The sequence below is a fragment of the Sarcophilus harrisii genome, chromosome 3, assembly GCF_902635505.1.
Source record: "Sarcophilus harrisii chromosome 3, mSarHar1.11, whole genome shotgun sequence".
In the NCBI taxonomy this organism is placed as follows: Eukaryota; Metazoa; Chordata; class Mammalia; order Dasyuromorphia; family Dasyuridae; genus Sarcophilus; species Sarcophilus harrisii.
This window is the reverse complement of record NC_045428.1, coordinates 561,395,251-561,409,309: the sequence shown is the minus strand read 5'-3', so window position 1 is coordinate 561,409,309 and position 14,059 is coordinate 561,395,251. Positions and strand designations below refer to the sequence as shown.

General features: G+C 44.3%; 1 protein-coding gene across 1 annotated transcript; it reads left to right on the top strand.

Annotated features, from left to right (window-relative positions):
* The first annotated feature begins 1,238 nt into the window (after window positions 1-1,238).
* On the top strand, window positions 1,239-9,546 carry CELA3B (chymotrypsin like elastase 3B). The gene is made up of 8 exons (XM_031962647.1): window positions 1,239-1,347; window positions 2,956-3,041; window positions 3,885-3,982; window positions 4,338-4,472; window positions 4,839-4,975; window positions 6,236-6,378; window positions 7,688-7,840; window positions 9,464-9,546. The coding sequence occupies exons 1-8, from the start codon at window positions 1,308-1,310 to the stop codon at window positions 9,479-9,481; spliced, it is 810 nt and encodes a 269-aa protein (XP_031818507.1). The 5' UTR covers window positions 1,239-1,307; the 3' UTR covers window positions 9,482-9,546.
* The last annotated feature ends 4,513 nt before the right edge of the window (window positions 9,547-14,059 follow it).

The window sequence follows — 14,059 nt, the reverse complement described above, 5'->3', positions numbered from 1 at the left end:
AAATAACCCAACTTCCCCTTTCCCTTCCTTCTGCCCTGTCCCCTTTTTTCCCCTCTTTTGCCTCTATCTCCCTCCTCTTTCCCTACTAAAAATCACAGGTGCTCTGCATCCAGGGCTAGGGAACAGTTCTGAGCCTCAAAGCTGATCAAACAAACCAAGCTGTGTGACTAGTCTGATAGGAAAAGTGAGAAGGCCAAATGATTTCCATCTCACACTAAAATTTCTCTCACTTTCCCTGTGGTTAGTATGTCTTCCCCTCTACCTGTTTTATCAAGGACCCCTCTTCCCTATAGACTGAAAAAATGTACTTCCCCATGATATAATTTGATCAATGTCCCCCAGAATATGAAGCAATATCCCCCTCCTTGTGACTGAGATTACACAATTAATGCTCCATAACTTTAAGGTAAGCATTGCACTTAAAATATCCTCATAAAACCCAAATAGCCATTGGTTCTTAACTAAGTCCCAAGTACCTTAGAAAATTTGGGAACCACAGAATAGTAGAGTTGGAAGAGACCTCAGAGAGGACTTAATCTAATCGGAGCTAGATTGTGGCTGTAACAGGACTTGTGTCCTTATTTTATGAGAAAATTAAAAGGGATCAGAGGGCAGGCTAATTGAGTAGCTTGAAATCCCTGGAAGATATTGAAAGGATCCATGAATCTTAGGTAATCTTTACTTCCTATTCTCCTATAATCAGCTCAGAATCACTTTCTGTTGTTAATTTTAATAAAACTTTATTTTGAGTTCTAAATTTTCTCCTCTCCACTCTCTCCCTCATACATTCATAAAGCAAGAAATACAATATTTATTTGGGCAAGAAATATAACAACCATATGAAATCTCACAAAATGTATTTCCACATTTGCATGTTGTGAAAAAAGAAGAAAAATAAAGTTAAAAATAACATGCTTTGATCTGCAGGCAGAGTTCATCAGTTCTCTCTCTGAAGGTAGAGAACATTTCTCATCATGAATCCTTTGGAATTGTTGGGCGATTCATTGTTTTTGATCAGTTCAGTTCTGGGCATTATGGGTCTCAAAGCCAAAGTCATCTGGCTGCCTGGGCCCTTTGCTTTGGGTATCCCTGGGTATTGCCCACCTGTTGCACCGACGCTGCTCTCAGCTTCTGTGACCTTGACTAGCAGGTGATATTCCGGGAACATGTCCTCATCTACACCCTGGTCTCCATTAGGCAAGCTACCAGGATACCTCACCTTCCTGCTTCGGTTGATATGGGGAATTCTATTTAAGGCTCCTGTTTTTTAGCCTTTTCCCCCATTCCTTTTGAAACAGCCAGACAGAATGCTCAAGCTGCTGGTGGCCCTTCTGCTCGTGGCCCTTGGTGAGACCCCTGGCCCTGACTCCCTCACTCTGTTTCTGCTCTGAATGGTGCCCTGTTGGGAACCAGGTCCCTTGGAAAGCGCCTTCTTCCTTTGGATAGAAAAACATACAATTTCTTGCTCGTTGGGTTAGCAGGGGGGACTTGAGAAAGAGCAAGTGGGAGTGGGTCAGGCCATCCTTTCTGAGCCAGCAGAGAGAACGGTAGCTTATCCTGAGAGTGGGCCATCGGTGAGTGGTGGACACGTTTGGTCTAAAGTTGAGCCAGCAGTGGGTATGATCAGTCTAAGACTGAACCAGTAATGGGTAATGGGTATAATCAATCTAAGGTTAATTCAGCAGTGTGTATACCCAGTCTGAGATTGAACCAGCAGTGGGTATGATCAGTCTAAGATTGAGCCAGCAGTGGGTAGTGGGAATAATCAGGCTAAGGTTAATTTAGCAGCGGGTGGTGGGTATACCCAGTCTGAGGTTGAGTCAGCAGGGAGTGGGTAAATGTGTCCAGTGGAGGGTTAAAACCCCAGAGGAGGGAGGAGGAAGCCAGTGTGTGGACAATGGAGGTCAGGAGAATGAAAGACACCCTGGTGCTGCCATTTCTATGGAAAAATTCAAGGGCTACAGGGGAACCAGGGAAGGGAGCAATGGCATAACTTTCAGGATTATTTAAGGAGAGCAAGAAGTGGAGAGCAGGCTACAGCAGGGTCCCTTGGATAAAAGAGCAGCCTTGTTTTGCAGAGGAGGCTCAGGGGCTGGAGTGAGCCAGGTATCATTGCCAAGAAGGATTGGGAGAGGGGAAATGCTGAGGAGCTGGGCACTGGCTCTGGATCCCCTTCCTCCCTACCGTTCTCTCAGCGTGGCCACCAGTGTTTGTCCTGGTCAAGGAGCGTGTCATTGGGGGACCCCCTCCCCCAGCCAGTACCCCTGAACTCGAAGTTCAGATTTGGTCTTGCTATGCATTCTTGTCCCCAGAGCCAGGAGGGTGGTGAGATGGTAGGGATGGGGAGGATACAATGGTGATTAAGGCATATTCACAGTAATAGCTAACATTTCTATGGTGCCTCCTGAGGGCTATGCTAAGTGCTTTACAAATATTACAGTATTTAATTTATACTTTAACATATTTAACATGTATTGGTCAACCTGCCATTGTGGGGGAGGGGATGGGGGGAAGGAGGGGAAAAATTGGAACAAAAGGTTTGTCAATTGTCAATGCTGTAAAATTACCCATGCATATATCTTGTAAATAAAAAGCTATTTAAAAAAAGATTAAAAAAAAGAGAAATAAGTCTATTTATAGAAATATTAATTCATGGAGGAAGCACTGGAATTCAATAAAAGTCGTTGTACATTTTGAAAAAAATAAAACAAATATTACAATATTTGATCCTTACAACAATCCTGGGAGGAAAATCCTATTATCCCCATTTTACAGATGAGAAAACTGAGGCTGGAAGGGGTTATATGAGTAATATTACTGATATTATATTGGTATCTATCCCAACTCCTCTCAGAGATGGGCACAGTGGCCTTTCCCAGGTCCCCCATCTCCCAGCCCCAGTGCCTGACCCCAAGCTTCCAGGCTGATGTTCTCTTGCTTTGCCATCCTCTCCAGCCTCAGGCTGTGGCAAGCCTGCCTACAACCCTGCTACCCGGGTGGTGAATGGAGATGATGCCATACCTTACAGCTGGCCCTGGCAGGTAAGGATGAGCCGCGACTCTGGGCCTGAATCAATGAAATGGGATGTTTCGAACAAAATCATTGGTGGGGCTCCAGGCGCTATGTGGGGGGGGGGGGAGCAAGAAGTAAGACAGAACATAAAAGCGCCCCACCCACCCACCCCTGCCAAGAGCTCACGTCCCACCAGTCAGACAGAGTGGACGCAGAAAAGTGAACCCAAGGAAGCTTGAGGAGAGCCAGCTACTGGGGAGGTCAGGTTGGGAGAGTCCGTGGCCCGTGTTCCAGGTGGGGATGCTGAAGGTTGGAAAGGAGCTCGGCCATTGGTGGGCATGGGAAGAGACTGGCCATTGGCACAGAACACTCCAGACCACCCGACCAACTGGTATAAGATATATTGGGATGGGACCCCCAGCCCTGAAGTCAAGAGGACCTGAGTCCTCAAATTTGTCCTCAGACACTTAACACTTCCTAGCTGTGGGACCCTGGGCAAGTCACTTAACCGCAACTGCCTCAGCAAAAAAGAAAAAAAGATATATTGGGATACCACAGTTCCTTTGGTATAGAAATGGGCAGGGGGCACACCTGGGCCTGGTCACTCTGGACGGGATTATTCCTTAGAGATTATGGAGGTCAGGGATTCAGACGGACAGTATCACACAGGCTAAGGGGGACAGGAAGGTCCCACCATCCCATAGGGACATCTCCCCCATCCCTGACTCTGACAAGGCTCAGAGCTACTCTGACTGGTGCCACGTGGGAGAGGGATGGAAGGGCCTTCCTCGAATAGCTCAAGGCCCACTATTCAGGCATGAAGCTGGGGGTCTGGCCAGGGTCAGCCTAAGCCCTCCCGCCTCTGCCCACAGATCTCCCTGCAGTATGAGAAAGCCGGAACCTTCTACCACACCTGCGGAGGCAGCCTCATTGCCCCTGACTGGGTCATGACAGCCGCCCACTGCATTAAGTAAGAACCCTTTGGCCTCCTCCCTTCCCCCATCTGGCCCTCCCACCCCTCACCCTCTTAGGTCTCACAAGGAATCCTGAGAAAGTAGAAAGGGGATTCAGATCCTGGCTCTGGCTCTTCCTGGCTGTGAGAACTTGGTCATCTTTGTCAAGCTGAATTTGACAATTAGGAAGATAACAGATCTATCGTAGTCTCTGCGTTGTCCCATCCCTGGGACCTGGTGGGCAAGCCCGAGTTACCGCTTCAGGGGTGAGGGGAGGAGGGGTCCCTGCAGGATCACTGGTCCTGGTAATAAATCTGGGGTTCTGAGCCTTCCTGTGGGGCTGACCCTTAACTTTGTCTTCCGGCTTCCCAGCAAACTCCGCACTTACCAGGTGGTTCTGGGAGAGTATGACCGGTCTTCAGACGAAGGGGAAGAGCAAATAATTCCCGTCAACCCCGATGGCCTCTTTGTTCATGAGAAATGGAACTCCCTCTGTGTGTCCTGTGGGTAAGTGGAATAACCCCACAGAGTTTAGGAAGATCTGAGTTTGAATCCTGACTCAGACATCTATTAGTACATCAATTCTATCCTCTCTCAGCCTCAGTTTCTCTCTCTGTAAAATGAAGCTGGCTTTTGAGGTTTCTTCCTGCTCTGGGCCCAGACCCTAATCCCAGCCTGTGTGATGCTGGGAAAATCATTTTACTTCTTTAGTTTTATTGGACTAAAGGAAGGACAAAGGCTGGGAGGGAGGAACGAGATCTGGATGCTGGAGGAAGAAAATGGGTCTGCAGAGACTGGCTACCCCACAGCAGATCTATTGGGAAGAGATTCCTCTCTGCTCTTCTCTCAGCTTGTCCTCCCTATCTGTTTCAGGAATGATATTGCTCTCATCAAGCTTTCTCGGAGCGCCCAGCTTAATGATAAAGTCCAGCTAGGCTGCATCCCCCCCGCTGGGACCATCCTGCCCAACGAAGCCCCCTGCTACATCAGTGGCTGGGGCCGCCTCTACAGTATGGCTGGGCTCTGAGAGAGGGGGGAAAAGGGGGAAGGGTGGTAGGGACCCCAGTGGGAAAAATGCCCCACAAGGCTGCAAGGAGGCAGAGAGAGCTACTCTGGGGGGAAGAGAGGATTAATAATAATGATGATGATGATCCATAAAGTTTTCAGAGCCCTTTATTTCTGTGAGGAGCTCTGGGGAAAGAGGAGGGTTATTGTTTCGTCATACAGTCACATAGGACTCCTCCTGACCCCTGAACTATATTTCCTTGGAGTTTTCTTGGCAAAGATACTGGAGTGGGCAAATTGCTTAATCTCTCTGTGTTCCAAAATTTCTTAAATGCATATAATAAATGCACAGGATTACAAAGGAAATCAATTATGTTGAAATACAGCATCAAAATACCTTTTGAAAAGTTCATGGACTGGGGCAGGTAGGTGGTACAATAGACGGAGCACTAGCCTTGAAGTCAGGAGGACCTGAGTTCAAATCTGACCTCAGACACTTAACATTCCCTAGCTGTGTGACCCTGGGCAAGTCACTTAACCTCAATTGCCTCAGCCAAAGGAAAAAAAAAAGTTCATGGACTCTAGGTTAAGAACCCCTGAGACTAGATGATCTCAAAGTTCCTTTCTCCTGCAGATTCTTCAAACAGTTATGAAGCCATTTCTTCCTCCATAAAGAGGAAGAACATAAAATAATAGCATTAACATAGCACTCTAAGATTTGTAAAACTTTTTATGTATCGTATGATCCTGACAACAACCCCAGGAAGTAGGTCCTATTGTCATCCTTTTCAAGTGAGGAAACTGAGGTAGAATATCTGAAAGGATATCACGTGGTGAAGAAATTTCCTTTATAAGATCATAGATTTAGAACTGGAAGACAGAAGTCTTAGAGAAATCCCTTCATTTTGCCTATAAAGACATTTAGAAATAGAGAGAGATTAAGTAATTTGCTGAAGGTTATACAGCTAATAAATTTCTGAAGCAGGATTTGAACCCTGGAGTCCCTGCATTTCTAAAGACATTAACTATTAAGCATGAGAGCAGAGGCTCCTATTGAGTTTACTTCCCCAGGTCTTGACTTTTAAATTCTGAAATTCTCCATTATAGGTGTGGGATTTAGAACTTTCCTGTTTTTCTGTCTGTCTGTGGGTCAGTCTGTCTGTCTGTGTCTCCTACCTCTTCCCTTCCTTTTTTCTTTTCTCTGTCTCTCTGTCTCGCCAGACAGACCTGACGGCCTTTGTCACCCTACTCCATCTTCCCTATAGCTAATGGACCCCTCCCCGACAAGCTGCAGCAAGCCCTGCTCCCGGTGGTGGACTATGAACACTGCAGTAAGGGGGACTGGTGGGGCATCTCCTTGAAAACCACCATGGTGTGTGCTGGAGGGGACATTCGCTCAGGCTGCAATGTGAGTGCTGGACTCTCTGGGTAGGGTGGAAATGGGGAGGGGGCATTGACTAAGGGCACAACCCTGCTTGGGGATCCCCCTGCTGAGTCCCAGGGGAACCAACCCACCTGAAACAAGGTGGATGAGGTCCCCAAAGCTGGACCTTCAATGTGGTCCAGTAGCCCACCTGCCCCAGATCTCAGCCACGTTCACTTGAGAGAAGGATCCACCCTGGCTAGGATGAAGGAGGTAGACGTCCCGGCTGCTGTCTGTCTTTCCTTGTGAGCCAGATCGTCTGGTATTACTGGGATGGAGGCCAACAAGCTGCCCCCAGAGCTGCCATTTATTACCCGGGATGTCTTAGCCAAATTTTCTATCTAAGTCAGCTAGATCACACTTTGCTCACCTCTAAAATGGGTTGTGTGCTCGCTGGGAATCCTGAGCCCCTCCTGGCTGCAGTTAGCACTTCTAGGACAAGGGTTAGCTAGAATCCATAGATGGGAGAGTAACAGTGGGGGGAGTAAAGGCCACTCCATGGTGACGTTGATTTTAAAAAAAATGGGGCTGTTTGGCCAGAAGAAAAAGGGGATCTTCAAAGATTTAAGAGTCAACATGGACAAGAGTTGACATGGAGATTCAGTCTACTTATCCCAAAAGGGAAGAATTAATAATAAATTTAGAATTGAATTTATTCAGATTAGATAATCTAATTAATAAATCTAGGTGATTGTCATTTAACTGATAAATTGCTAATTAGGATAACAGAAGTCAGGTCCTCTGACTCCTTCCATTCATTTAACCATGATGAGCAATGGTTAGATGTCACTGCTGAGGACAAACTTTGCCATAAGTTGAGCTGCCCCCAAATAAAATGGCCTGAAGGCCTTCCAAAGGGGACTCTTCTAGGGTTCTCCATCACTAGAAGTTTTCGAAAGGATACAGTGGGACATCTCCTTGAAAATCACCATGGTGAATGCTGGAGGGGATGTTGGCTCCAGCTGCAAGGCGACAGCTAGGCCCCTGGGGGCACTGGGTGGGCTCAGCTTGGAGGGATTTCTTTTATGGAGCAGACTAGCACTCTAGGAAGAAGTCACTGATCCTGGAATTAAGACGGGGACGCAGGGACCCTCTACCCTTCCTGCTCCTCTCTCTAAACTCTTTGCCTTCAGTCACCAATGAGATGAGTTTGAAATATTCAATTGGTCCTTGTAACCCAAAGCCAGGGCTTGGGGCTGGGACCTCTCCAGATGCTCAGAGGACAAAGACAGAACTATCCCCCTCGCACAAGCTCTCCTGCCTAATCTCTCCCCCTCCTCTGGGACTGTTTCAGGGTGACTCTGGAGGACCTCTTAACTGCCAGGCTGATGATGGCAGATGGCAAGTCCATGGTATTGCCAGCTTTGTTTCTGCTCTGGGCTGTAACACCCCAAAGAAGCCCACAGTATTCACCCGGGTCTCAGCTTTCAATGACTGGATTGAAAAGGTAGGAATTGAGGGGAAGGGGCAATTAGCCAAGGTCTGGGTCTCATGGAGAAGCTGGTAAGGGGGTGTGGGAGAACACACTTGGACAAGATCAGAGAATCTCAGAGTTAGAAAGGAGTCATGGAAAATAAGGGGAAGACTTCAGTTTTGGACCTGGTGATGGACTAAGGATAGTCTGGGTTAATGCAGAGAGCCTCATCATTCAGTCAATAAGTACTTAATAAGTTCCTACTATGTACCAAGCACTGAAAATACAACAACAAAAAAGGGGCCAAACCCAGCTCATGATTTCAGGAGCTCGCATTCTAATGAGACAATTTGTAAATGACTATGTACAAATAAGATATGGACAGAATAAATTGGAGAGAATCAACTCCCCTTAAAGGGGATCAAGGAAGGTTTCCTGTCGAAGGGAAAATTTTAGTTGGAGAGAATCTGGGGAGCTGGTGATGAGATGGGAGGGCATTCTAGGCTTGGGGGAGAGCCAATGCAATATCCAGCGTTGGGAAATGGAGGGTCTTGTATAAGCAATAGCAAGGAGACCAGAGTCACTGGGTCAAAGAGTTTATGGTCGGGGCTGGGTAGATATAAGGTATTAGAAAACTGGAAAGATGGGAGGGAGCTTTATTATGAAAGGCTGGATCAGTATAATACAGGATAGTGAATTTTTTGGACATAAGAACCCTTGAAGTTACAGAAAGACTGTGATCTGAGACTATTTTTACAGGTTTTTACACACACACCAATTCCACTTCAGGTCCAACACTACTGGGCCTTTGACAAAAACTATCTCATTATATCCTCACAATAATTTTGTGAGGAAAATATTAGAGCGATTATCAAACTCCTTTTGTGGGTGAGAAAACTAGGACTAAGAGAAATGAAGCCTTTTGCCTCTGGTCACTCAGCTGCTTAGAGCTCAAGAAAGCCTTTCTGTGCTCCCTCCTGACTCTATGTTCTGTGTTCTAACCACTGTACTGCCTTGCCACCTTATCCCAAGGAATAACACTCATGGATAAATGGATTGTGGATAAATCAATGATACATCACTTATGGGCATATTTGGGGGATAAGCTATGTTGGGATAGATTTCACCTAACAATCTGATGCATTTACGTTTTACTTAGTCAAACCTTTTGGTTTCAAAACATTTCATCATTCTTAATAATTCCTGGGGCCACAATGAGCTTAGTTTATATGCATTATACCTATCAATATTTACCATATAGTAATAAGAATCTTAATATTATTAGGAAAATAGTTTTGATCATATGGATTTTCTAGAGGGGTCTTGGTGGGGTGGGGTTCCCAGATCCCACTTTGAGAACCATTGTTGGAGGCAATTGGGAGCCCTTGAAGGTTCTTGAAGAAAGAGAAGGCAGATTGTTGTTCCATGCTTTGGCAGGATGGGGATGTGATGCTGACTGGGTGGAGCACTGGCCTGGCCCAGAAGACAACAGATCAATACTGTTGAAAGAAGGGAGGATTTAGTTGACATGGGCTACCTAGCATCTGTATGCGTCTTTCACTTCTTATTTTTTTTCATCCCTAAAGTGGGGAGAAGGATTGGGAGAAATGATCTCTAAGGTACTTCCCCTCTCTAAATTGTATGCTTTCTTTACAGATAATGGCAGAAAATTAAGAAGGACCCAGATGACTGGAGAGAGACCTTCTAACAGCAGAAATAAAAACACCTTGGAAACATGACTTTCTGTCTCTCTTTTTTATTGTCCCCTGGCTTCCTGTATTTCTATCTGCCTTACTCCTTCTAGCTGTGACAAATGCCAGAATGACCTGACCCGAGTTCAAATCCAGCCTTAGACACTGACTAGTTGTGTGACACTGGGTTAGTCACTTAACTTCATCTGCCTGTTTCTGTAAAAATCTGTAAAATAAGGATCAGAATAACAGCTCAGAGTTGTAATGATCAAATGAGGTATCTATGAAATGCTTAACACCGTACCTGGCACATAGTAGGTACTTAATAAATCTTCATTCTCTTCTTTGCTTCAGCCTTCAATCTCTCTGAAGACTTGAGTCCTTGGGAATTTCTTTTGTTTCCTTTCTTTTCTTTCTATTTTTTAAAGCACATTGCTGGATCTCCCCAAAATGTTCCCAACAATATTGTGGCCCTAACTTTCCTGGAGGGAATCTGGGCTGCTCACTGGGACCAAAAATCAGTCCAATTTTATAGTTATCATTCAGGACAAGGGGAATATCTACTAAGAAGGGGAGAAGTGGCTCCTATATACCTGTTTCCACACAAGCACGAGGGAGCAGAGAACATTAATCATTATAATTATAATAGCTAAAATGTATACAGTACTTACTATGTGTCAAACATTATGCTTAGCACTTTATAATTATTATTTCATTTGATTATCAAAACAACTCTGGGAGATACATACTATTATTATCAATATATATATAGTTCAGTTGTTTTTCTGTCTTGTCTAATTCTTCATGACCCCAGGCCTAAAACACAGAAGGTCACAGAAGGATGAATATGACAGAATCTCTGCCATTAGGGACACAGCTCGTAGAACTTCAGAACTGGAACAGACCTTGCAGGCCATATAAACCATCAGAATCAAATGGAAATTGCTCTATTTGACATTTAAAGGCCTTGGTCATCTGGGCCCTTCTTCCCTTTCCAGTCTCACTCTTCACTCGCCCCTTGGGCTTTATCATGCAACAACAATGGCCTCTGTGTTAACAGCTTCTCACATAGGAACTCTCCATCTCCAGGCTTAGAATATTTGGTACCATGCAGCCCCCAAAACTAGAAGGATCTCCTTTCTCTTCTCTATTCTGTAGTTCAGCAGCCTCCTTTAAGAATCACAACAAATTGATGGAGCACCAATCCTGTAGTCTGGAGAACCCGAGTTCAACTTGAATTAAATTGCCAAGCATTCAACACTACTGCAGAGCGCAGCTCCATTGGATTGGCCACATTGTTCAAATGCCAAATGAATGCTTGCCAAAAAGATTTTTTTATGGAGAACTCACAGGTGTCAAGCGCAAAAAAAAAAAGCAGTACAAGGACACTCTTGAGATCTCGCTTAAAAACTTTAGAATCTGCTGTATGACATAAGATATGCTGGCAAAGACTGCCCAACATGGAGTGCCATCATCAGGGAAGGTGCTGGGCTCCATGAGCAAAGCAGAATTGAAATAAAAAAAAAAAAATCCAAGATATACAAAGTTAGAAAATCCAACCCAAATGTTCTTATGGATTATTCAAGCCGGACCTGTGCTAGAGCAGGACATCTGATCAGCCATAGTCAGATACGTTGCAATTTGACTCTAACACACTGATGTCATTTTGGTCTTCTTCTAGAACAAAGGACAATAACCAACCAATGTGTTGGGACTTAGCTACGGAACAAAGGGGAAGACATGAACTAAACACAGAGTTAGTGAGAAGAATTCTAGTGTGGGATGAAAATCCTTTGACCTTCTCACTTCTATCAGACTGGACACGCAGTTGGGTTTGTTTGATCAGCTTTGAGCTCAGATCTGTTCCCTCGGCCTGGATCCAGAGCACCTGTGATTTTTAGTAGGGCTTGAGTAGGGAAAGAGGGAGGGGGAGGCAAAAGAGAGAGAAAGGGTTCAGAAGAAAAGGGGGAATCGGGTTATTTTTCAATTGTGAGCCCATTTGGGGGTTTTCTTGACAAAGGTAACAGAGTACTTTTCCATTTCCTCCTCCTGCTCATTTTACAGATGAGGAAACTGAATAAAGTGGCTTGCTCAGGGTTACACAGCTAGTAAGTGTCTGAGGTTGAATTTGAACTCAGGAAGATGAATCCTGCCCACTCCAGGCTCAGTGCTCTCTCCCCTGTGCCACCTGCAGATGTTATAGAGTTGAATTGGAACCCTCTGCTTCCTCCCAGTGGTCCTATGGTGTCAGTGCACCATTCCTAAGCAATTACAGCCTGAAACAAACCCCTATTTAGTCCAGAACTCCATGAAAGTCAGATGTTACCTCAGCCAGCTCCAGCTTCAGCTCTCCTGTCCACTGGTCTCATTTTGGATCCCTTGCTAGGAATTACCTTTGGAGCCTGCTGATCAATTGCAATGAAAAGTTGCATGAAGGTGCTGGACACTTATCAATTCATGCAACATTTATTAAGTTCCTAGTGACTGGGTGAACCCTGACACTGTGTCCCCTTTAATCTGTAAAAGAAGGATGATTGGAGTCTCAAGCTCTCCTCTGGCTCTCAGACAAGCCATTCCCAAGTTAAGTGACTTCATTCAATTGGAGATCTTGGTCAAATCACCCCCCATTGAAACTGAGATCTTTTGGGGGCAGCCCGGATTCTGTTCAGGGGGTTCCCAAACTCTGGGAAAAGCCTTTCAAACCCACAGTGAAGGGATTTTATTCCATTAACGATCTCTGTCTGGTGGTCCTTTGTTGATTAGCCCAGACAGCTCCCAGCCCCAGGCCAACATTTGCCCATCTAACCAGGGCTCTGTTAAACACATTTTTGCTGAATTCTTCATTAGGAATTTTGCCGGCTAAGAGAGCTCCTTAGTGAACAATAAACTTTCCTTTTCTGCCATTCAGACTTTTTGGTTTCAGGAATCACGACCAGAAGGGATTCCCACCTTAATTCTCCCCCCTCTCCACTACCACTGCATCACTAGTGCATGCAAGGTACAGTGGGCTATATGAATTTTTACTAATGGGAGGATTCTGGGAAGATGGTGGAGTGTATTAGAAAAATTATTTCCTCCAAAAAAAAAAAAAAAGGAAAAACATTGCCTCAGAGGGAACTTAGAGCATCAGGAAGAAATAAAAGTCAGGAAAAATCACTTGTTCTCCTAAGAGAACTTGAGAAGGAGCCAGGAGTAGAGAGGTTTGGCCCTAGTGAGGTACAAAAATCTCTAGGAGGACTCTGGGAAATGTACAAAATACAAGCCCTGAGGCAGCTGGATTGGAGGAGCCTCAGCCTTCAAAACTTTCATCTCACAGTGTCTTGTCAGGGGTCTGACTATTGAGTAGGAAAAGATTTCAGGACCTTCTTTGTCAAAGGATATCAAAAACAGCTGTGCTGGCCAGATGCATCCCAGCCTGGGCGTTAGCTGAGGGGGAGAAGGAGGCAGTAACACACCTGGGAAGTACAGTAGCAGAAGGATGGGGACCCTCCTGACTCGGGGTACTTGCAGGAGGGTAAAATCCCTGGTTTCAGTTAAAGGGCAAAAAAGGACAATGTGATTTACAGCCACCTGAGATGCCTCAGGGAGTAAAATCATTTGTGGGTGGTACAACAAGGCTGAGGGTCCTAGTTGTGGCTTAGGAGTGGAGAGAAAAGCTCACAACTTGAGCCTAGGCTAGACTTCAGAAAATAACAATAAGAAGGACCTGAAAGCTTGGGGCATCATTCCCTAGACCTGGGGGATAAAATTTGATTATACTAATAACTGCTAAAAAACAAAGTAAAACAAAAAATAAAATAAAATAAATAAAGGAAAAGGAAAAGAGAAAAAACCCAACTATAGATAGCTTCCATGGAGATAGAGAAAATCTGGATTCATATTCAGAGGAAGATAATGAGCTAAAAAAGCCACTCCTTTTTCAATGAAAATGTCAAATAGTTCCAACACAAAAACAGTTCTTGGAAATACTTGAAAAGAACTTTAAAAATCAACTAAGAGAGATCAAGGAAAAATTAGGGGAAAAAATTAGACCGATTCGAGAAAACCAAGGAAATTTTGAAAGGAAAGTCAACCAACGTGAAATAAAAAAATCAAAAACATAATTCCTTGAGATCTAAAATTGGGCAAAGATAATAACATTCAAAGATACCAAGAAATAATAAAACAAAATCAAGAGAATGAAAAATAAAAGATAATCTAAAATTGATCTGAAGAATAGATTGAGTAAAAAAAGAAAATCTAAGAATAGTCAGACTACCTGAAAAGTATAACAAAAAAAAATCTTGATACATTATTACAAGAAATCATCAAGAAAAATTTCCCTGAAATTCTAGAACAAAAAAGTAAAACAGAAATAGAAAAAATCCACCAATTACCACCTGAAAAAAATCCCAGGAAGAAAACTTGCAGGAATATCATAATCAAACTTCAAAACTTCCAGGTTAAAGAGAAAATATTGCAAGCAACAAGGAAAAAAAATTAAACATCATGGAACTGCAATAAGAATTACCCAAGACTTAGCAGCTACTACATGGAAGGACTGTAGGTCTTGGAATACCAC

Coding starts and splice junctions, on each gene's coding strand:
- CELA3B (XM_031962647.1), top strand. CDS start 1,308: ATGCTCAAGCTGCTGGTGGCCCTTCTGCTCGTGGCCCTTG. Junction 1,348..2,955: donor CCTTCTGCTCGTGGCCCTTG/GTGAGACCCCTG, acceptor CATCCTCTCCAG/CCTCAGGCTGTGGCAAGCCT. Junction 4,473..4,838: donor TCCCTCTGTGTGTCCTGTGG/GTAAGTGGAATA, acceptor TATCTGTTTCAG/GAATGATATTGCTCTCATCA.